The sequence below is a fragment of the Haliotis cracherodii genome, unplaced genomic scaffold, assembly GCF_022045235.1.
Source record: "Haliotis cracherodii isolate W230 unplaced genomic scaffold, xgHalCrac1.p SCAF_12, whole genome shotgun sequence".
NCBI classification, from domain to species: domain Eukaryota; kingdom Metazoa; phylum Mollusca; class Gastropoda; order Lepetellida; family Haliotidae; genus Haliotis; species Haliotis cracherodii.
Window position 1 is genome coordinate 22,915,495 of NW_027266267.1, and position 25,016 is coordinate 22,940,510.

General features: G+C 38.4%; 1 protein-coding gene and 1 pseudogene across 1 annotated transcript; both read right to left on the reverse strand.

The window, feature by feature from the left end:
* Positions 1–1,009: 1,009 nt before the first annotated feature.
* On the reverse strand, positions 1,010–2,898 carry LOC139457660 (uncharacterized; annotated as a pseudogene).
* A 17,661-nt stretch (positions 2,899–20,559) lies between these two features.
* On the reverse strand, positions 20,560–22,859 carry LOC139457662 (uncharacterized). The gene is made up of 3 exons (XM_071239018.1): positions 22,556–22,859; positions 21,729–21,863; positions 20,560–20,819 (listed from the first exon to the last, which is right to left on the reverse strand). The coding sequence occupies exons 1-3, from the start codon at positions 22,857–22,859 to the stop codon at positions 20,560–20,562; spliced, it is 699 nt and encodes a 232-aa protein (XP_071095119.1).
* Between the last annotated feature and the right edge of the window lie 2,157 nt (positions 22,860–25,016).

Below are 25,016 nucleotides of genomic sequence, written 5' to 3' on the forward strand. Positions count from 1 at the left end.
GTGAGTGAGTGAGTGAGTGAGTTTGGTTTTACGCAGCTTTTGTCAATATTCCAGCAATATCACGGCGGGGCACATCAGAAACGGGCTTCACACATTGTACCCATGTCGGGAATTGAACCCGGATCTTCGGCGTGACGAGCGAACGCTTTAACCACTAGGCTACCCGACCGCCCCTTTGAGACAATTACAGATTGATAGACCTGAGAAGCTGCGCTATGTTTTGCTCTTCCGTCAGGACAATGACCCAGAGCACAATCAACGAGTGCTGATTTGAAATACTTCAACACCCACCTTATTTTCCTGATTTGAATCCGTTAGTCTTCAGTCTGTTCCCAAGCTTAAAAAAAACTTCTGGCCAGAACCAATTGGACATACAAACCTCACCCTCAAGGACAAACTCCTAACACAGATGTGTCAAATATCGGTGGTTAAGTACCCAGAGTCAAAGTTACTAAAATCCTACTCAGATAAGTTAGAATTTGTGTAAGTTGAATAAATGCATATATACGCATTGGTGTCGATATGCCAGTTTGTTCTCCTTAATTACTTATTATACAACAGTCATTCACCTAGCATGCAAGATTCAGAAAGTTTGCGTTTTGCAGTTGTTGTTTCATTACTTGGATTGATAAATGTTGAGTCGGATGTATCAGACACCCGATAAATCAAACCATGTATCTGATCCCGAGTAATTTTCTACAATAGGTTTTGACTAGTACTGTTTTTGTTTTTCATATTCACACAATATAATTTGCTCTATTTTTAATATTTATGTGAAGAACAAAGCACCGACCATATGCTTTGGAATTTTGTTTCAGGCTCTTTCGTAAATACATTTTTGAACAATCGTTTTCATTTCACAAAACATCGTTTTCAAGAGTTCCTGTAATTTAAGGAACAATACTTTTTGCAAACACTGAGGAAATTACGTTTTTTCGGGATAATATTACATCTTTCAACATATTCAAACACTCCGGTTTGGAATATTTAATTGCATTTCTCAGGTGATTTACCAAAGGCACTCTCGCTGGAAGAAATCAAATTCTTGGCTGTCCTTTATGCGCGAGGATGCAAGCGCTCCTAGCCATGTGTGCGTATTAAGGTAGCAGATTTTAGCAACAAAGTCCAAGTCAGCCGACTTACACCTGTTGTCGCTGATACAGAACGCGGGGCAGGATTCGTTGGTAGATGCTCCTTGGCTGAGGAAGTCTTGGCCCGATATGAAAAACAACCTGTACCGGGTAAAGTTATCGCTGAAATAAGAAACACATTACACTTAATTCACGATAAAGATAAAGCTGACTGTTAACTTAATGTTGGAGGGAAACCCGAAGTGATGCAATTTTTAGACATGTATTTGGAATGAGAACCAAATCTGCATTCAGCTCATTGCAATGCTAACTTTCGAAAATCTGATGAATGATGTCATTTCAAACAACAAATGTTAGCCTAGCGAGTGAAGAATAAGACCAGAAAAAATCCGATAAACCACAATGCTTTGAAGAGCCTCGTTATCAAGTACATGTTCCCCAGCAGGCGATAGCTTAATTCCGTTTACTAAGGTTGATGGAAATTGTTGTCACTCATCCTCACACTGATGCACGTCACGTCACTCAATCATCAACCCACTCATTCACGTTACTAACTAAACCACCCACAAACTGATTCACGTTACTAACTAAACCATCCACCCACTGATTCACGTTATACACTCATGTACAGGGGAGCGATAAAACAACAGATCTCCCTTTCATTCTAAGTACCTGTGAGGATGCGGCAGGTGTCTCCGTCCGGCCCGTAGCCCGCGTCACACCTGCAGACACCTTCGTTACAGTGGGAGTTAGTGAGGGAAGCACAGTCCACGTCCAGCTCACATTCTGACCCTACTATGGCCAAAGCTAAAATTTAAGCAATACACATTCATACACATAATATATCTGGCACATTGTTTTTGACTCACTGTTACAAACGTTATATATGCTGCTTATTTAAGTCGACGTCCAAAGAGACAGGCCATAAGGACACACAATCATTCAAGAGTTACAGTTAAACCTAAGATTCATAATTGAAGGATAACCTCTGAAAATTGTCCATGCAAAATCGATTTATTTTGTAACATACCAGAGGCTGACTATCAGAGTGAGTGAGAGAGTTAAAGTTTGACGTCACATCGGCAATATTTCTACCATATCGTGACGATACATTTAATAACGAGACATTTAAGGCCTAGAGCATAGGAATATCTTAACTCTCATGCAACATAGAAATTATAAAGGATAACAGTACTTCAATGATTTAACCAGTATTTCTTTTGTAGTGAGAATATAGCATCCTAGAGTGTGCCCAACGCAGACAACGGATAACAAGCAGAGTTTCACATCCGAACTGCCTCATTCGGCATATCATTTCCCTTCATAGTACAGATCATGATCAACGAAACAATAACACAGCAAAGTGTTGTTGGTTAACTAGATCTGTACGAAAAATGTGTCTCCGTGTTGTCACGGCATTATTCTTTTCCCAATCTGCTCTTAAACTGCAATCAAGTCACCTTATATTCCATATTCTTAAACATTCGCGTTGTGTAAACTTACGTTTATTGGTTTGAAAGAGTTGATAGCCAAGGGCCTCGGCGGAGAGAACGCTGGATCCTTCAAACCGTTCCCGTAATGCCACACAAACTGGTTCCGATGGACTGAAGTGGAAACTGACGCAATACTTTTCCCTTTGACACTCCTTCATACATTCAGCCTTGGTCAGATTGTTAAACGTCCACATTACTGACTGGGAAATTCTCTTGTCATGATATGCATCAACTTTCTTTGCATGGAGAGATTCACATGTTTCAGAAGCGGCAAGGGTTGCAAAGAGCAGAATCAGGAACGCTCCTGTCATCATCAGTTCTTGTGTAAGCACCCTTCACCGTAGGTTCAAATGATATAAGATCGACCAGTAAGCAGTTTAAACACGCACGCATATGCATGAATAATCGATTATCGATTGATGTTGGAAACTTTTGTCCAATCGCTGACTTTCCCAAAGGAAATGTGTGCTGGCTGTAGTTTAACACATTGACATTTCATGTTCTAAAAGGAGACCTTAAATTTCGTGTATTTTGTGGACCGTGGTACACTATGTATTCAACAGTAGTATATATCCATCATGTTTTTGATTGAACGAAAAATAGATGTAAATTCTTCACAAATATTGACACCATCAACAACATGGTAGAACGATTGTTTTTACTTAATCACACGACCTTCACACCGTTTATGCATGGCGTAGCTATTGGTGACAGACTTTTACAAAATGTTCGCCGACAGCAGTCAGAGGAGGATTTTCGTGGAATCAGGAATCTTATGTACTTGATGCATTAATCCTATGAATTTCAAACGCTAACCTCCGAGAACAATTATTTGCCGAAATATTGGACGTAAAAGCTTTGAGGCATAATAGTCTCAGCGGATCACGGAAAAGTTAGTGATGACTCCAGGGGTTTGCAGATAAATACCGTCGGCTTCTTTAAAGAGTCAGTCTTATGACAACAACAGGGTCAGGCTATAGTCCGTTTCTAGGTATTGCGTATAGAGGTTACTTACAGGATTTTGATCCACAGTTCATGTTACCATGTAAGAATAAGAAACTGAAGGAATGGTCGTGGCTCGGATCTGGTACATTGATGAAACACATCTGTAGAGAGGAGACACCTGGCTTGTCATCACCAATGCTTCGTTATCAGAGCGCAGAGCTGAAATAATAAACATGTCAAAGACTCTTTGTGGTAATTTGTGTTCGGTTATTCTTTTTGAAAATAGCATTATTATCATGTATTTTAATTATTATCATAACAATATGATCATACCGAAAATTCACGAAATTTGACTATAGATATTTTCCAAACCTGTACCGTCTAATTCCTCCTGGTATATGACACAAACAGGTTATATTTTAGTTTTCAAAGCTCTGAAAAAAGTGTCAACTGCCATCTTCTGTGGGTTAGCAGCATAGTTGTCGATCCGGGTATACTTGGTGATAAGTCCACAGTGGACGTTTAAGGTAGCTGGACAATCTTTGATGAAGCATCTCCAGTAAACTCAATCTGCATTTGTTGTCTTAACTCTAAATCTATGACCTTCGTGAACCAAGTTTTCACTGTCCTGCGACTTGGGGGTATACTGAACATGGACTTGAACGTTTGTCATAGTGGAATAAGGTTTCTTGATGCCACAGGGCTGTGATCCAATGATGAGGGGTGTCACAAAATAAGAATAAAGTGATAATGAAAACGTGGTAATAGGTTCCCAGGTTAAAAATAAATCCAATATGCGCTCGCTCAGACCACAAATTAATTCTATCAGCGCAAATATACAACCACGTTGTATGATAAATTATACGTATGACTGGAGACAGTCGTCATGTTGAAGACATATCAGCCCCTTGAGTTCGTGTCATCCAGGTTTCTGTGTATGTCACGGGGGTTCGGGGGTTCGTTCCTGTTCAAACACCGTCATACCGGTTTAACCTGAATGTCCGGATATCTCAAAATTTAATAATGAAGCCCAGTAAACATAGACTCCCTGGAGATTCCAGCGAATAATACGCTCCAAGACGTTGTCAGAGACGACTACGTATGATCCTGATGTCAGGTTCCCTGATTGCCATGTCGTTCCGCATGCTTTGAGGCTGGTTTGTCTGTTCTAGCCTTTGTTCTTTAATGAACTCTACATTCAAAATGAAAATCGAAATGATTGAACCAATGCTTATATTACTTCGGATATAATGAATTATTCACAATGTCCATTTTTACCTTCATCTGTTTGCATCACAATCAGAACCCGACCATATTTGTGGCATCAACGAGACTAATAATGTTAACAAAGTAACAATTGTGGTCTCTGTAGTATTCTGACAGGTTATTTGTCATGCTTCGGATGAGAGGAGTTTAAAAATACTTTAGTGATAGTTGCTAGAGAAAACATTCTATGGTCCTATACATTGTAGTGTCTAAGCTTTTGGGATTATTCAGATGACGCAGACATGAATAACGAAAACCTGCGCTGAATACATCTGCACAGTATTTCAGCCCAGAAGCTAAATTTGTGAATGTGCCTGTGCCAGTTACAATTACACAAGAAGTATGTGTCAGTTTGATCAGATGCAGTCGCTCCACGTCATCACCATAGGTCATCTCAGGAAACTGATAAAAACAGTTTCACTAGTTCACGTGACTATCACACTTCAAAACAGGAATGATGATAAAAAAACTTGGATATCTTTTATTCTAGTAACCTCATATTGAAAAAACTATACACGGGAGATCGGTCTCAATCACGTAACACTTCTACTCCTTTTGTTATCGTTTCTTATCAAAGGCAACGATAGACAGAATGAAACAAATATTCAAACTATCAGAGATTAATAAATAAAAGCCGCAATGAGCCGAGTAACCAGAATCGATGACAGTGTACCGAACGATCTCTTTAGTCTTACAATGGACATCGAAAGATTTATTCCTCTAATTATTAAACCCGTCCCTTGTGACCCGGACTTCTTTCACATTGCCATCATTGCGACACAGCAGAAGGGGGGGGGGGGCACGGGTGGCCCAGTCGTCTAAGGAGCCGCGATTCGCTATGCAGAGTTGCGTCCCTTGGGCACGCCAGGAACCTATGATTGTGGGTTCGAATCCCGGTTCGCCCAGATTATGTTTCTAGGTTTGTCAGCACCATACCCGTGCTCGTGGGTTTCACCGAAGTGGTAAACGTCTGAGACCTGCATCACTTCGGGCTTTCCTCCCACATTAAGCTGACACGCCGCGATATAAGTGGAATACTGTTAAAAGCGGCGTTAAACCCAACTTACTCACTCACTTACTCACAGCAGAAGGAAATGGGCCTTATGGGTGCTAGGATACAATTGTCCTGGGACGTCATTACGAAAGACGTTTGAGGTCAACTTACTCTACAAAAGAATGTAATAGAAACATTATTCAAAACATTTGTCAAGATCACAGATATTCTTGTTTATATCAATTATATGTTGGTACTTTAGATAGATGCATTATTGTATGGTTACATTGGTATACTAAACTTAGCGGGTTGTTTTTAGATATTGTCAGGTAATACTATGGGAACAGGTTAGGTTCAGGGAAGCGTGACTGGGTACGGCTGATAACTGGGTCCTGGGACGACATTGCGAAAGACGTTTGAGGTCAACTTACTTCAGTAAAAATCGCGTGTGGACTCTACAAAAGAATGTAATAGAAACATCATTCAAACCATTTGTCAAGATCACAGATATTCTTCTTTATATCAATTACATGTTGGTACTTTAGATAGATGCATTAATGTATGGTTACATTGGTATACTAAACTTAGCGGGTTGTTTTTAGATATTGTCAGGTAATACTATGGGAACAGGTTAGGTTCAGGGAAGCGTGACTGGGTACGGCTGATAGCTGGGGAGTTAACTGGTGTAACACCAGGGAGGTCAGGGGTAGCTGGGTCGTTGGGGTCAGTTTAAATAGCGGGGCAGGGTAATAATTTGTACAGTCAGCCAGAATCAGTATGTTTATTTAAGGCATGGTCTAACATTGTGGGAGATTTCTACGTTCGCGTAAGTTTTTCCATTTATTTGTTTCACGTAGAATTGTATTTTGGAGGATAGAATTTTGAGTTCTGCATTGTTTTCAAATGTTATTATATACACATATAGAGTGTTGTAACGTAAAGCTACTGTAACAATAACAATAACAACAACATGATCAAAGTATAAACAGTTCCACTCAGTAAAATATAAATCGGAGTATTTGTGCATTGTTGTATGTATTTTTAGGTGGTGACACATACCTCAGTAACTATAGTTGCTTATATTTTATTGTAGTGTCCCGGAACTGGCCGGTTATCCTTAAAGTCAAGTACGTAGGAGGAGTGAGTGAGTGAGTATGGTTTTACGCCGCTTTTAGCAATATTCCAGCAATATCACGGCGGGGGACACCAGAAATGGGCTTCACACATTGTACCCATGTCGGGAATCGAACCTGGGTCTTCGGCGTGACGAGCGAACGCTTTAACCACTAGGCTACCCGACCGCCCCACGTAGGAGGAAAGAAGTACATTCGATAGTAGGTAGGAGGAAGGACGAACCTCCAACATTACGTAAGGAGAGAAGAATCTCCGTTGCAGTGCACATCATAGGATAAACACAGCCGTGGCATCCAAGTAACACAGGCACCCTTAACTCCGTGGGCAAAACATCGCCTGGGTGTAAAGATCACCATTCTATATTACGAGGAAGTATCCTTGTGTGAACTGATCAGTGACATCAGAGATTCTTGAGTTTTCTGTATACAGCTGATGTGACAGTGACAGTGGAGTGGCTTTGTTTTTATTTTTGGGTGTGTGTTTTTTGGTTGTATATATGTACACCCAGGAAGTTATTAATGTGTATTAGTTGTGTTATTTTTAGAGCAATTGTATTAGTGTTGTGTTAGTATTGTTAGAAGTAGACTATTAGTATTAGGATAGTAGCATCGTGATAGTTGTATTGTTAGTAGTAGATATTTGTATTGTTAGTAGTAGATATTTGTATTGTTAGTAGTAGATATTTGTATTGTTAGTAATAAGGAATTAGTAGTAGATGTTAGGATTGTTAGTAATAAGGAATTAGTAGTAGATGTTAGGATTGTTAGTAGTAGATATTTGTATTGTTAGTAGTAGATATTTGTATTGTTAGTAGTAGATATTTGTATTGTTAGTAATAAGGAATTAGTAGTAGATATTTGTATTGTTAGTAATAAGGAATTAGTAGTAGATATTTGTATTGTTAGTAATAAGGAATTAGTAGTAGATATTTGTATTGTTAGTAATAAGGAATTAGTAGTAGATGTTAGGATTGTTAGTAGTAGATATTTGTATTGTTAGTAATAAGGAATTAGTAGTAGATATTTGTATTGTTAGTAATAAGGAATTAGTAGTAGATATTTGTATTGTTAGTAATAAGGAATTAGTAGTAGATATTAGGATTGTTAGTAGTAGATATTTGTATTGTTAGTAGTAGATATTTGTATTGTTAGTAATAAGGAATTAGTAGTAGATGTTAGGATTGTTAGTAGTAGATATTTGTATTGTTAGTAGTAGATATTTGTATTGTTAGTAATAAGGAATTAGTAGTAGATGTTAGGATTGTTAGTAGTAGATATTTGTATTGTTAGTAGTAGATATTTGTATTGTTAGTAATAAGGAATTAGTAGTAGATGTTAGGATTGTTAGTAGTAGATATTTGTATTGTTAGTAGTAGATATTTGTGTTGTTAGTAATAAGGAATTAGTAGTAGATGCTAGTATTGTTAGTAGTAGATATTTGTATTGTTAGTAATAAGGAATTAGTAGTAGATGTTAGGATTGTTAGTAGTAGATATTTGTATTGTTAGTAGTAGATATTTGTATTGTTAGTAATAAGGAATTAGTAGTAGATGTTAGGATTGTTAGTAGTAGATATTTGTATTGTTAGTAGTAGATATTTGTATTGTTAGTAATAAGGAATTAGTAGTAGATGTTAGGATTGTTAGTAGTAGATATTTGTATTGTTAGTAGTAGATATTTGTATTGTTAGTAATAAGGAATTAGTAGTAGATGTTAGGATTGTTAGTAGTAGATATTTGTATTGTTAGTAGTAGATATTTGTATTGTTAGTAATAAGGAATTAGTAGTAGATGTTAGGATTGTTAGTAGTAGATATTTGTATTGTTAGTAGTAGATATTTGTATTGTTAGTAATAAGGAATTAGTAGTAGATGCTAGTATTGTTAGTAGTAGATATTTGTATTGTTAGTAATAAGGAATTAGTAGTAGATGCTAGTATTGTTAGTAGTAGATATTTGTATTGTTAGTAATAAGGAATTAGTAGTAGATGCTAGTATTGTTAGTAGTAGATATTTGTATTGTTAGTAATAAGGTATTAGTAGTAGATGCTAGTATTGTTAGTAGTAGATATTTGTATTGTTAGTAATAAGGTATTAGTAGTAGATGCTAGTATTGTTAGTAGTAGATATTTGTATTGTTAGTAATAAGGAATTAGTAGTAGATGCTAGTATTGTTAGTAGTAGATATTTGTATTGTTAGTAATAAGGTATTAGTAGTAGATGCTAGTATTGTTAGTAGTAGATATTTGTATTGTTAGTAATAAGGTATTAGTAGTAGATGCTAGTATTGTTAGTAGTAGATATTTGTATTGTTAGTAATAAGGTATTAGTAGTAGATGCTAGTATTGTTAGTAGTAGATATTTGTATTGTTAGTAATAAGGTATTAGTAGTAGATGTTAGTATTGTTAGTAGTAGGACATTTGTAAAAGAAGTAAGATAGGATAAGTTAAGCTAGTTTAGTTAGTTGTGTTAGTTAATTTGGTATTTGTTTGCATTTAAACATTGTTATTTGGCTTTAAAGTTCAATTCAATTCATCAGACATCGTATCTAAAAAGTGCAATTAATACATAAACAGTTTTAGATCTGAAAATGAGTCATGTATCTCTGTAATAAATATGAATTGAAATTTGTGAATTGTACTTTAGTGTTCCCAATATGATGTGTTTGTAAAATATAATGGGAAATCAAAATGTGTTTTTTCACCCATAAGGACCCTTATCTCCTGGTCGGACACAAGTATATGAAAGGAAGAAGTCTTTGCCTAAAGACGCCGAGATAGAAACTGCATTAAGTTTCAAATCAGCCACAGAAATTGACTTGGAGTAAATTTTACGTCTTAGAGACATCAGGGAATTGAAATTTGGCGTTTTTCTATAGCCGACTATAAAGCCATATTTTATGAGTCACAACAATTTGCGTGAGGTCATCATAGTGACGTGCGTTGTAGAACTAAACCGTGAAAAGCTTGTTTACTGTACTTTCAAACATAAAGTGCCCATGTTTGAGGAAAGGTTATTTGTGGTGTTTCCTGAATTGAACAATGCACTAAATCCGTGCCGCTTCGCTCAGTATCTTCGCTGACCCTAAACAGTTTGCATTAAATTTTGTCATAGTTGTTTCATGCTCCTCGTTTAAATTCAGAACGGATAAACGAACAGACACCCTTGCTCTGAAATGAAAACACAATCCGTTTATCTCCTAACACACTTATGACTGCACCAGGTTATTACCCACCACCGCGAAGTGAAAGAAGGTATAGGAACGGGTGCTCTCCTCTCTTGAATGTTTTGCCTGCATATTGTCGAGAACCGAACACTACCCTACTGTCTATAATGTTGTCGTCAGCAAAAAGCCATCTTTATATCGTTATAAGAAAACCATGGTACTGTACATGTCACAAGCGGTATGTTGAGGCCATTTTACTGCCACTTTCAACACAATAACAATCAATATGTACTTTTCACATACCAATTGTAACGTAATAGTACCACGAAATCAATTGTTTACATAGGTAAATAATTAGGGAACCTCTTCTTGATATGTTTCTCCTTCCAACGAGAGAACACAAATATTATAATGATTTTAACGCATCATGTTCCTTGACGATGATCATTTGTGGTAAATGGACTTCTGGTAACTCGAATGGGAAATACATTAAATTATTAATTTGTTTAAAGTGTGTATATATTTTTGGTTTAGCCATTTTTGTTGAAGCCATTTTACTGCCGCTTTCAACACCATAATAATCAATATGTACTTTTCACATATCAACTTATTAGTATCACGAAATCAATTGTTTACAATAATTAAGTACCATTTCTTAATTGTTGCTCCTTCTAGAGAGAGAATGCATAGGAACAATGGTTAGGTCTACTAATGACGACAGTGACAAATAGCATCAGAGAATAAGAAATTCAGAGTACGTTGTTTGTTAAGTAGTTGTGTTCGAATCCCGGTTTGCCCCAATTATGTTTCTAGGTTTGTCCGCCCTATACCCATGCTCGTTGGTTTCACCGAAGTGGTAAACGTCTGAGACTTGCATCACTTCAGGTTTTCCTCACACATTAAGCTGACACACCGTGATATAACTGGAATAATGTGAAAAGTGGCGTTCAACTCAACTTACTCACTGATATATATGGGTTTCTTTATCATAAGCGTTTGTAAATAACGACAAAGGGTCTACACATCGTGGAGTGTCATCCAACATATTCCAATCGTGTACAACAGATGGTAAAACCGACTTTGCATACGTTTCGGTGAATGTGGAGTATGTTGGAAGATATTTTACCATACGTGTAACCCCCGGACATATTTACAGGGATTAGATCTGAAAGCGAATCGGGCGTTCTTTTATAAAACAGTTTATGAAAGACACATATTTTATGAGTTAAGCGATGTACACTTGAGATGAATAGCCCTTATAATTATATATTGGAATGAGGCACACTGTTGACAGATCCACATATGGTTCCTGATGTATCTAAATTAATTGTTTTTCTGATAACATTCTTTGGTTCTTATTACAAATATTCCAGATGTAATCATCGTCGTCAAATATTGGTAAAGTGACTGAGTTATATAAAGTTTGGTCACTATTCTCTTGAAGAAGGCATTTCAAGCTTTTTAAACAGTTGACCATTGGCAGTAATACTGTCAATATGCATGTGCCATTGACCATCAAGCTGTAGAAAAAGTCCATGATGTTTGTGAAAATTAGCAGGATATGTTAGTATCCTGTTCATTGTATACGTCACGCAAATGCCAGTGTGAAACGTTTCAAATGGAAAATAAAAATGGAAAACGTTATGATAAAAATAATCAACTAAAATGTGAGATATATTTATTAACTTTCCAAAATGTTACCTCTTACTGTTGGAAGAAAGCAGGAGTGATGTGTGCCGGGAGGCTGTGGTCCTTTTAATGAAGGACCTTGGGAAGACAGGATCCGAGGACTTTGATAATGGAATTAATTGAGGGAACGGCAGTGAGGTGAAAGGTTGTTTTTTCACGGTATCTCCCCATTTCTCAAATACCCCACTTGTCAGCCAGCTTATAGGTCATGATTGAGTGGATTACTAATCCATGGGTTGATATCTTTCCAATTCAAGAGAATAACTCAAACATCGTTGCATAGAGCTGGAATAGAATTGATAGGTTCTTCTCTTGCCCTCTGCTAAATAATCCTGAGCTCTTTCACAACAACCTATCAACTGTATCAATTTATTTAAATAATAAATTTCCTATTTGTATTGTCTCAGTGAGTCTTTTAAATTCCATATCAAAATAAACTATATTTAGTTTCCTTCAGAGAGTCGTCTTAATTTCTTATCAGAACAAGTCTTTGTTAAATATACCTGTTGATCTTGTGGTAACGTTAAATTTGGGATGACAACAGGAACTAACTGATAAACATTTTAACTTTTCCGTTTCTATCTGACTTATTTAGCCATTGTGTGATGTGGGCTGATCCTTTGTTTAGACTGGGTAACCTGTTCATCACACCCTTTCCTTGATGACTTGTCTTGGGTGTCTGACAAATGGAGAAGAACCGTTTCACTTTTGCGAGAGTGGCTGCTTGTACTTGTACGGAATGTTGCCGGATTTATAATGCTAGCCCACTGATATACCACGCCGCAGCTTAACATAAAACCGCCACTCAGACACAGTATAGACGATCAGTCCGGGTTTTATTCCCTTAATGCCGACTGCCAGGCTGGGTAACAAGTACAATTCTTAACGTCTTTTCGTGTGATGGGACCAAAGGATCGAACCATACAGTTCTACACTTGAAGGAATAGAAACAAGATAAAGAACAAAGACCAGTATCAATGCAAAAGTAGCTGTCATAGTTTTGATTAATAATCATCATCAGTCCGTGACGTAAAACCCAATTTCACCTCACCTCACCCATATGCCGTCATGTTATGTTTACCTATATAATAAGTGACATCCCGCACATAAAATAGAATTCACTTTTTTTCGCAATAAATCCATGTATCAATTAGATAAAAAATAATTCGAATTATTTTGTTTTGGGGATGTATTTTACCTTCTAGCAATGTAACATGACTGGACTTTTGTTTTGTAAACCAAAGCGTTTGTTGTGATACTATAGTAGTCCGGTATTGTTGAAATTTACGGATTGGTGTGCATAATTATTAATCTATGCTACTACAACTGATACAGTGAAGAATATGACAGTTTTTGTATGGACATGTATAAAAAGGTGATACAAGCGTTCGCTCGTCACGCCAAGGTCCCGGGTTCGATTCCCGATATTTCGGGTTCCAATTTTGGTGTCCCCCGCCGAAATATTACTGGAATATTGCTAAAAGCGGCGTTAAACCATACTCACTCACTGTATATAAAATAACAGTATTGATGTTTGATGTTTTTGATGTCAGTACGTTGAACCGTACAGCTAATGTAAATAAAAAATATATAGCCAAATTGAAATTATTTTTCATGTGTTAGGATATGTTCTCAATATAAATCATCCACCTCAAATATTTATTTTGAGGAGCAGACTTTTCCAAAATGATATAGAATCAGAAGAAAACTATTTGTAATTTGTTTAATGGACAGGGAGAAGAAGTGACGAATAGCCACATCTGCCTTGCCTGTTAGTATTGTACTACCTTTGGTAACTAGAAGTTACACTCACTGACGAAAATACTTAATTCAACCCTTTAACAAGGTGTCAAAATGGGCGTCTGAACAGTAATTTGAAAAACGATTGTTTACGCTTTAACGCATAGAGCCATTGACTGTACATGACTGTACAGTATCACCAGTTATTGATGTGATGCTGGGCATCGTTTGGAATCTGATAGATGAAGGTGAAGGGATTATGTATTTGTGGCAATACCCAAAGGAGCAAAGAGTCATGGGGTTCTGCTTCCACGTTACAAGCCTTTTGTCTTGTTTTTGTAGATAAGTAATCAAATACAAAGGGATGGCAAACATGGAAACATAACAAAAGACACGGACTGTCGCACCGTGGTTGATTATGCAGTCAGGGGAAACGAAGCTCGTGTTTCGGACAGTCTGTGGGTGCAAGGGAATTTGGTTGTTGAGATCAAAGTATTGCAGGCGTCAATAAACTGAAATACCGATGGGATTGGGAGTAAACCGCACGTTAAGTTATTGATATGTTAATTGTGATAATTTGATGATTACAAACAATAAAAAATAAACTGCATTCCTTTCGGACAAAAAAATGAATAAGAGAACAAAAGGTGGAAAATAACAAAGGGTAAAAGCTAACAAACAATGTGTGTCCGAAAGGAATGTAGTTTAATGTCTACCAACAACAACAATTGGCGACAACGGAAACAACAAGAAGCCATAGACGTCAAGAGACACCAGCTAGCCATGAACCATGACCAGGGAACCTAACAATTACTTAACTTAAGTGTTGGCTTTCATTGTCTATTGCTAATCACCTATCAGCACCAATCATCTGTTGGCTTCCTTTGTTAGCTTGTACCCTTTGTTATATTCCACCTTTTGTTATCTTATTCATTTTGTTGCCCTCACATGTGCATATATATGCTCTCTGCCTCATGGCATTCATTCACCGAGTGCGAAATAGCCAGAGGTTGAAGCGCTCGTAAAATCTCCCAACTATTGCATTGCATTCATTCACCTGATGAAGGTGTAAGCATATACTCCGAAACGTTGTGTTCCTCATAATAAAGAAGTTGACATCCATATATTCTCTTCCTTATGTGTTTCACTTCTAAATACCTTTCAAAGACCTGAAACCCATATATGGTCTTGAGCAACCCATGCTTGCCGTAAAAGACGACTATTCTTGTCGTAAGAGGTGACTAACAGGATCGGGTGGTTAGGCTCGCTGACTTGGTCGATGCAAGTCATCAGGTGTTAACAAACTGAAATACCGATGGGATTTGGAATAAACCGCACGTTAAGTTATTGATATGTTAATTTTTATTTTGAATTCTAATTCATTGTATGTGGCGAAGTTAATTTACCCTTGGGATGTTGCGCATGAATGCTTGAAGATACGAGGTAGAATAGGTCTTCAGCATCCCATGTGTGCCGTAAAAGGCGACTATGCTTATCGTAAGAGGCGACTCGCGGGCTCGGGTGGTCAGGCTCGCCGACTTGGTTTGTGCATGTAATCGATCCCAATTGCGTGGATCGATGCTTATTATATCAATCACTGGATTGACTGGTGAAGGATCGATTATTTACAGACTGCCGACATACAGCTTGAATAACCCTGAATGCGGCGTTAAACAACAAACAAAGCGTATGAATGCACAAAAGGCCTCCTCTCATCCGATCACCAATTCAGGTGATGTTCCGTGTCGTCAGCTTCTGTAACCATTCAACTCCTCATAAAAAACATTTCAAGTGATGTCATGTTCCCAAAACCTATAACATAATGGGCCACGCGCATTGACGAACTACTGCTTCCCGAGAAGCTGATAATAGAGAGGGCGTGGCTTGCTTTGGCTTATTGTTTGGATCGATGTCACTGATTTCGTGTCGCTGTCTACAATAATTTTCTGTTAATTAAATAAGTAGTCAGGGATATTATAACTGTTCACTTTATAAGAATTGACTTCAATATTTGTTTCCGTTTACGGAGGCATAAAAGTAAAAACCGATGTGCCCGCTTTGCGTCATAAATCGCCACTGGTAAAAGAAGATCGGAACTCTTTTGTTTATTGTCTTGCCCTTGCCAGCGCCATTCCTGATAAGTACGGGAATAACACAACGGCAGTCAATAATGTTTGTGTGCGTGTTGGCTGGTTGGTGCTTCAGTATTCCAGCTATATGATAAAAATCCACTCTGGACCAGACACACTAGTGACAAATTATATGCCCACCACCCACCCCCGGCACCAAACACCCGGCTCCCTACCCTGGCACCCCACCCCCGACACCCCACTCCACAACCCCACCCAGTCATGTTGATGACACACATTCAAACCAGGTCAAATAGCTCAACCAATGGAACCACATAATCCCCTCTTACCACAAGCTGAGGTCACTTGGGGCCTGTTCTATCCCGGAATCCCCACCAACTTAATGTAGCTGTACCAATACAGCAATATACAATGGCTTCACCATTAACAATTTAGGCCAGACATAATCAATAAACTCTAAATATAGATGTATAATGATGTATTCATTTGTGGTGAGATTCGTACAGAGGCGGGTGTATATGTTTCACTTTGCCGGCTGGTATTTGTCTCATAAAAACGATCATCAGACCGAGATAATCTCTGCAACAATAGCGATTAAGCCTATAGTTAGTTCCAGACTCCTGTGAATACTGAGGCATGCATAGAGAGTTTAATTGTCTTGACATATTCTACCTGTAACGCAACTTGTGCCCATTGTACACTAAACTCTGTTCAAATTATGAATAGATAAAGCGTCTACCTGTCGTACAGAGGCGGGTGTATGTTTACATTCTGCATGGTAAGTTAGTACTGTCAATCGCCAACGAAAACACCCCACCCGAGAGACACGGGATGTAATAAGACAGTAGCAAGTGATGGTGTGTAACGTATATATCGCGCAAAATAGCATTAATCAAGCATGCTTTCGTCACGCATTTACGTCGTCAAATATTCGGAACATAATATTATGTAACTTTACAGACACCCCATTATAACTAGTGGTAAGATGAAGAATTATTCTACCATGACATTGAAGATTGCTTGATCATGACCTTTTTTCTTAATGATACCTTTTTTAAATCAAGCTGTGGGTATGAAAACGTCGATCCTTTTAACAATGGCTGCCTATTATCCACTAAAATATTGTGTACGTTAGACATCAAAACAACAGCTTATCAAACATTTCAGAACACACACAATTAAGTAAAACGCATACTAACCATTGTGTCAGGGCCACATAATCATCGGTCACAAAAAATGAAGAGTGTTTGCAATGGTGATCGCCATACTTTAGGGTGTATCCGTTGGCAATGGTTGTTCTAGTAGGCTCATGTCCACGAGTACATCATCGGGATCATGTTGAACATAATTGCAGATCGGAATTGTTCAATGGGTTCAAATATTTTGTAAATAGGACTGCTCACCACGAGCAACTCTTTTGGCAGCCATGGATCATAAAGGGTGGTGACGGTCACTCGTAATATTACTTACGCGCCAGTCAGGGGATCAAGCCGCTTTACAGACGTACCGCTACACACGACCAACCCACACATGAACACGAAACCTGAGTGACTGAACAGTGAGTTTATTAGTCAGACACAGAGTCATATCAATTATTATATAAGATATAATCAATTACTAGTATACATTCTTCAAAAAAAGAATGGCACAGGTAGAATGTAGTTTGAATAAAATGGATATATGTTATTGGATAATATTGTGGCCTGATATTGATTATAAAAATACAAGCATAAGCCAATATTGTGTCATTCAATTATCAATATTTTTCAAGTTCGAAAATGTCGATACTGATCGCTCAACTTCAACGTCCACCATAGACTCAGCGCTGCCGATAGGAACATCGCCATAGGACGTATCCAATCACAGTTTTCTGATGCACGCCACTTCAGCGTCCATCACAGCACTATTTGCCGCCTTTGTGACCGATACACATAGTTCAATTCCACTACAGACCGCCTGAGAACCGACCGACCAAGAGTTACCACCCATGCACAGAATCGGTACATTCGACTGTTCTACCTACGTCATCGTAATGCCACAGGTACGGGAACTGCAGAACGCATCCCTGGTTCGATGAGGATATTGGACCAGACTGTCAGGAACCATCTTCATGAGGCTGGAATCCGACCAAGAGAACAAATTATCGACACTGTTTTGCAACAGATCCATCGACAGCAACGATTGCGTTGTTGCCATACCTTACAGCCTTGGAATTTGAGAAACTGGAGACGAGTGACGTTTAGCGATGAATCACGATTTCTTCTTCACCAGAGAGATGGAAGACAACGAGTATACCGTCGTCGAAATGAACGTTTTGCTCCACATTGTGTACGTGAAGTCGACAATTTCGGTGGCGGTCGTGTCATGGTTTGGGGGGCCATATCCTACACCACGAGATCTAACTTGGTTGTGGTTCAGGGAAATTTGACAGCTTATTGCTACATGAATCAAATTCTTCAACCTCACCTTCTTTCAATCACTGACCGCCAGAGGGAGTTGTTTCAACAGGACAACGCTCCATTACACACAGCTCGTGGGATGAACTCGATCGACGTGTACGCCTACGTCAGAACACACCGTAGACACTCCCATAACTGGCCGACGCATTGGCGCAGAATTTCGCAGGACAGAATTCGTACAAGTGTACCGAGGAGATGCAGAGGAGATGCAGGGCCGTGATTGCTGCCTGGGGCAGTCACATGAGATACTGAGTTCAGCGTTACCTTATGGCCTGAACAGTTTTAAGTGCCTTTGTACAACGACAACATGTGACTATCGAGCTCCAAAATTTCATTTTTTGTATCTATTATATTACATTAACTATATCGACTTTATTAGGTACAATAACTTTACTAAAAATCTACCTGTGCGTTTCTTTTTTTGAAGAGTGTACTAAGCATATACTAACACACAAGATGAATATGATGTTGAAGGATGGACACGGATTGATACATAGTAGCATCATTATTATTCAACTTACAACAATGTGCATATGGTGGAATAACATATTACCCGAGTGCACATTCACACAAGACAATACATATGTTTCCATACATATTCAAAGGTACACAACACAAGAGGGTTAAACAGAACTGACATACTCTACTCACAGCAACAGCAAAGATAATGTCTAAACTATACAAAGTGGGACATGTTCCAATTACCAACCACCTACAGGTACTGCCAAGGGTAATAGAATATAGCTACGATTTAACATAGTACAAGCTAGCAACGTTTCTTCCTTGAGTGAAAAAAACAGTTAAAAAACAGCTAGTTTAATATTTATTTTAAACAGTGACAGCCACAGAGTGATGTGTGACCGACTGTCGTCCGTAATTTATACCTGTTTTAGCTACTACAGATAATGATATTTTCTGGGTAAAATGGCGATATTGTTGCTATTGCGAACTTTGGTGACGCTTTCTCGAGGGAAAGACATAATTTAGTTTGAGTAAGGCATTGATGATAACTGTGTTTATGAATGAAGTTTAGTTTGAAGAAGAATAGCTGCCCAGCTGGTATGGTACTCTTTGAATACCTGATACCTGTGATTTTAAAACGGTGGATGATAAACAAAGCCGTACTTACAGATAATGGTGTCTAGTCCTTAAGTGCCTTTGTCTTACTCTGTCTGACCAGCACAATAAGAGATACTGGTCATGGATCATGTATGATGTGTGTTATCAATTTGACCATTGGCTAGTTTAAGATACTGGAAAATGGTACGTTGTTGTGTAATATTTCTTTTGTAGCATGTAACGTGATAAAATGTTGGTAAAATGTTATCCAATTTCCCATTGTTAATAATATGTATTACTTTTAAGTATCACTTCAATAGGATGTAACGATCATGAATCATTGTAGTTGGGTGGTAACCATGAAACATCAATGTATAGTAGTGTAACAAATATGTAACAATGCAGATAATTCAGTTCTGTTTGAAGCTGACCCAGAAAGGTTATTGCAACGTATTGTGATAATGGATGACGACAGAAAAATCAACACAGTAGAAGCATTTGACATCTCCACTACCAGAAATGGCAAAGACTGTCCCATCAGCTGAGAACAGTATGCATTCGTGTTCTGGTATTTCGAAGAATCAATTGTGAGACAATTGCAGGATGAAATAAAGATTAATAGACGTGAGAAGCTGCGAAAGGTTGTGCTCTTCCGTCAGGACAGTGCCCCAGTGCATAAACCAGTCGTTTCAATGGCTACAATCCATGAGTGTTGCTTTGAACTACTTATATTCCTGATTTAAATCTGTTAGACTTCAGTCTCTTCCTAAACCAATTTCGATGGCTTTGGATAACGGTTTGGACAAACAAACCTCACCGTCAAGACAAACTCCCAGCACAGATGTGTCAAGTGTCGGTGTAAATTTCCCAGAGAAAAAGTTTCTAATAATCTACTCAGATAAGTTAGCATTTGTGTAAGTTGAATAAATGGATATATACACATTGGTGTAGATATGCCAGTTTGTTCTCCTTAATTACCTATTATACAACAGTCATTCACCTAGCATGCAAGATTCAGAAAGTTTGCGTTTTGCAGTTGTTGTTTCATTACTTGGATTGATAAATGTTGAGTCGGATGTATCAGACACCCGATAAATCAAACCAATCTAATCCCGAGTAATTGTCTACAGTAGGTTTTGACTGTATTTGTCTTTCATATTCACACAATATAATTAGCTCTACTTTTAATATTTATGTGAAGAACAAATCACCGACCATATGCTTTGGAGTTTTGTTTGAAACTTTTTTGGACAATTCATTTTTGAACAATCGTTTTCATTTCACAAAACATCGTTTTCAAGGGATTCTGTATTTTAAACGAACAATACCTTTTGGAAACACTGAGGAAATTACATTATTTTCGGGATAATATTACATCTTTTATCATATTCAAAAACTCCGCTATGGAGTATTTCATTAATGAACTTCAGGTGAGTTACCAAAGGCACTCTCGCTGGAAGAAATCAAATATTGGGCTGTCCTTAACCAGCGTCGATGCAGCCACTCCCAGCCATGTGTGCGTATTCAGGTAGCAGATTTTACCAACAAAGTCTAAGTCAGCCGACTTACATCTGTTGTTGCTGATGCAGAGCGCGGGGCAGGATTCGTAGGTAGATGCTCCTTGGCTGAAGACGTCGTAGCCCAGGATGACAAACGATCTGTACAGGGTAAAGTTATCGCTGAAGGTAGAGCATTCTGAAATATGAAACACAATACATTTAATCCACGATAAAGATAAAGCTGAGTTGACACTTAATGTAGGAGGGAAACCCGAAATGATGCAATTTTTAGACGTGTATTTGGAATGAGAATACAATCTACATTTAACTCATCGTACATGTTCCCCAGCAAGAGATAGCTTAATTCTGATTTCTAAGGTTCATTGAAATTGCTGTCACTCATCACCACACTGATGCACGTTTCTAACTAAACCATCCACACACTGATACACGTTACTAACTAAACCATCCACACACTGATACACGTTACTAACTAAACCATCCACACACTGATTCAAGTCACGACACACAATCCCCAACCCATTGATTCACATTACTAACTAAACCATCCACACACTGATTCACGTTACATCACTCAATCCTCAACCCACTGATTCACGTTACTAACTAAACCATCCACACACTGATTCACGTTACTAACTAAATCATCCACACACTGATTCACGTTACAAACTAAACCACCCAAAACACCGATTCACGTTACTAACTAAACCATCCACACACTGATTCACGTCACTCAATCCTCAACCAACGTATTCACGTTACTAACTAAACCATCCACACACTGATTCACGTTACTAACTAAACCATCCACACACTGATTCACGTTACCAACTAAACCACCCACAAACTGATTCACGTTACTAACTAAACATCCTTACACTGATTCACGTCACGACACTCAGTCATCAACCCACACATTCACGTTACTAACTAAACCATCCACACACTGATTCACGTTACTAACTAAACCATCCACCCACTGATTCACGTTACTAACTAAACCATCCACCCACTGATTCACGTTATACACTCATGTACAGGGGAGCGATAAAACAACAGATCCCCCTTTCATTCTAAGTACCTGTGAGGATGCGGCAGGTGTCTCCGTCCGGCCCGTAGCCCGCGTCACACCTGCAGACACCTTCGTTACAGTGGGAGTTAGTGAGGGAAGCACAGTCCACGTCCAGCTCACATTCTGACCCTACTATGGCCAAAGCTAAAATTTAAGCAATACACATTCATACACATAATATATCTGGCACATTGTTTTTGACTCACTGTTACAAACGTTATATATGCTGCTTATTTAAGTCGACGTCCAAAGAGACAGGCCATAATGACACACAATCATTCAAGGGTTACAGTTAAACCTAAGATTCATAATTGAAGGATAACCTCTGAAAATTGTCCATGCAAAATCGATTTATTTTGTAACATACCAGAGGCTGACTACCATAGTGAGTGAGAGAGTTAAAGTTTGACGTCACATCCGCAATATTTCTACCATATCGTTACGATACATTTAATAACGAGACATTTAAGGCCTAGAGCCAAGGGATATCTTAACTCTCATACAACATAGAAATTATAAAGGATAACAGTACTTCAATGATTTAACCAGTATTTCTTTTGTAGTGAGAATATAGCATCCTAGAGTGTGCCCAGACAACGGTTAACAAGCAGAGTATCACATCCGAACTGCCTCATTCGGCATATCATTTCCCTTCATAGTACATATCATGATCAACGAAATAATAACACAGCAAAGTGTTGTTGGTTAACTAGATCTGTACGACACATGTGTCTTTGTGTTGTCATGGCATTATTCTTTTCCAAATCTGCTCTTAAACTGCAATTAAGTCACCTTATATTCCATATTCTTAAAACATTCGCGTTGTGTGAACTTACGTTTATTGGTTTGAAAGAGTTGATAGCCAAGGGCCTCGGCGGAGAGAACGCTGGATCCTTCAAACCGTTCCCGTAATGCCACACAAACTGGTTCCGATGGACTGAAGTGGAAACTGACGCAATACTTTTCCCTTTGACACTCCTTCATACATTCAGCCTTGGTCAGATTGTTAAACGTCCACATTACTGACTGGGAAATTCTCTTGTCATGATATGCATCAACTTTCTTTGCATGGAGAGATTCACATGTTTCAGAAGCGGCAAGGGTTGCAAAAAGCAGAATTAGGAACGCTCCTGTCATCATCAGTTCTTGTGTAAGCACCTACACCGTAAGTTCAAATGATAGTTGGTCGAACAGTAAGCAGGCTAAACACGCACGCATATGCATAAATAATCGATTATCGATTGATGTTGGAATCTTACTTTTGTCAGGTCGCTGACTTTCCCAAAGGAAATGTGTGCCCACTTGAGTTTAACACATTGACATTTCATGTTCTAAAAGGAGACGTTAGATAAAAAATTCGTGTATTTTGTGGACTATGGTAGACTATGTATTCAACAGTAGTATATATCCATCATGTATTTGATTGAACGAAAAATAGATGTAAATTCTTCACAAATATTGACACCGTCAACAACATTGTAGAACGATTGTTTTTACTTATTCAAGCGACCTTCACACCGTTTATGTATGACGTAGCTATTGGTGACAGACTTTTACAAAATGTTCGCCGACAGCAGTCAGAGGAGGATTTTCGTGGAATCAGGAATCTTATGTACTTGAGGAATTAGTCCTATAAATTTCAAACGCTAACCTCCGAGAACAAGTCTCGATCATTTGCCGAAATATTGGACGTAAAAGCTTTGAGGCATATTAGTCTCAGTGGCTCACGGAAAAGTTAGTGATGACTCCAGGTGTTTGTAGATAAATAACGTCGGCTTCTTTAAATAGTCAGTCTTGTGACAACAACAGGGTCTGGCTATAGTCCGTTTCTAGGTATTGAGTATACGAGTATAGAGGTTATATACATAGTCAGTCTTGTGGCAACAACAGGGTCAGCGAGGCCATAGTCCGTTTCTAGGTGATCATACCGAAATTTGACTATAGATATTATTTTTCAAATCTGTACCTTTTAATTCCTCCTGGTATATTGCAAAAACAGGTTATATCCTCACTGATTTTAGTTTTCAAAGCAATGAAAAAATTGTCAACAGCCATCTTATGTGGGTCAGCAGCATAGTTGTCGATCCGGGTATACTTGGTGATAAGTCCACAGTGGACGTTTAAAGTAGCTGGACAATCTTTGATGAAGCATCTCCTGTAAACTCGATCTGCATTTGTCGTCTTAACTCTAAATCTATGACCTTCGTGAACCAAGTTTTCACTGTCCTGAGATTTGTGGGTGTACTGAACATAGACTTGAACGTTTGTCATGGTAGAATAAGGTTTCTTGATGTCACAGGGCTGTGCTCCAATGATCAGGGGTGTCATAATATACAACCACGTTTTAGACAAACAACTGTATTACAGCTATAAAAGGAAGGTAGCTAAAACAACACTTTGCCAATTAGGAAGATACGGACCGCCAATTAAGTCGGCTGCCACCAAATAACAGGATGTACCCCCTTCATCCCCTTCTCACAACCCGCAAACGTGCAGACACAGTTTCCGTATGACCAGGACTGCTCAACATATTGTTTCGTCCTTTGGGTGCTTATATTGGTTTCAGCATGATAAATTATACATATGATTGGACACGATCGCCGTACAGAAGACACGTCAGCCCCTTCAAATAAAAAGGTTTTGAGGCCAGAGGTTCCTGAACCATAACATAATGACTGATGTTTCACCTTGCCTGCTAGGGTCATCATATATTTTCAGTCAGGTCAAACTAGCTTGATTTATCAGTATTGAGGAATGTGGGCGAGACACACTATTTCGATGTCACAAATATCAGTATGACGGTAGACAGGTGTACATGTACAAAGGTCCTGGGACATTGTCTTAAACGATGTTCAGAGTTAATTATAATTGAGTTCTTGTCATCCAGGATTCTGTGCATGTCAGGGGGTTCGTTCCTGTTTGAGACAAACACCGTCATACCCGTTTAACCCGAATGTCCGGATATCTCGAAGTTTAATAACCAAGCCAAGTAAACATAGACTCCCTGCAGATTCCAAAGAAGAATACGCTCCAGGACGTTGCCAGAGATGACTACGTATGATCCTGATAAGGTTCACTGATTGCCGTGTCGTTCCGCATGCTTTGAGGCTGGTTTGTCTGTTCTAGCCTTTGTTCTTTAATGAACTCTACATTCAAAATGAAAATCGAAATGACTGAACTAATGCTTATATTACTTCCAATATAATGAATTATTCACAGTGTCCATTTACACCATCATCTGTTTGCATCACAATCAGAACCCGACCCTTTTATTGGCGTCAACAAGACTGATGATGT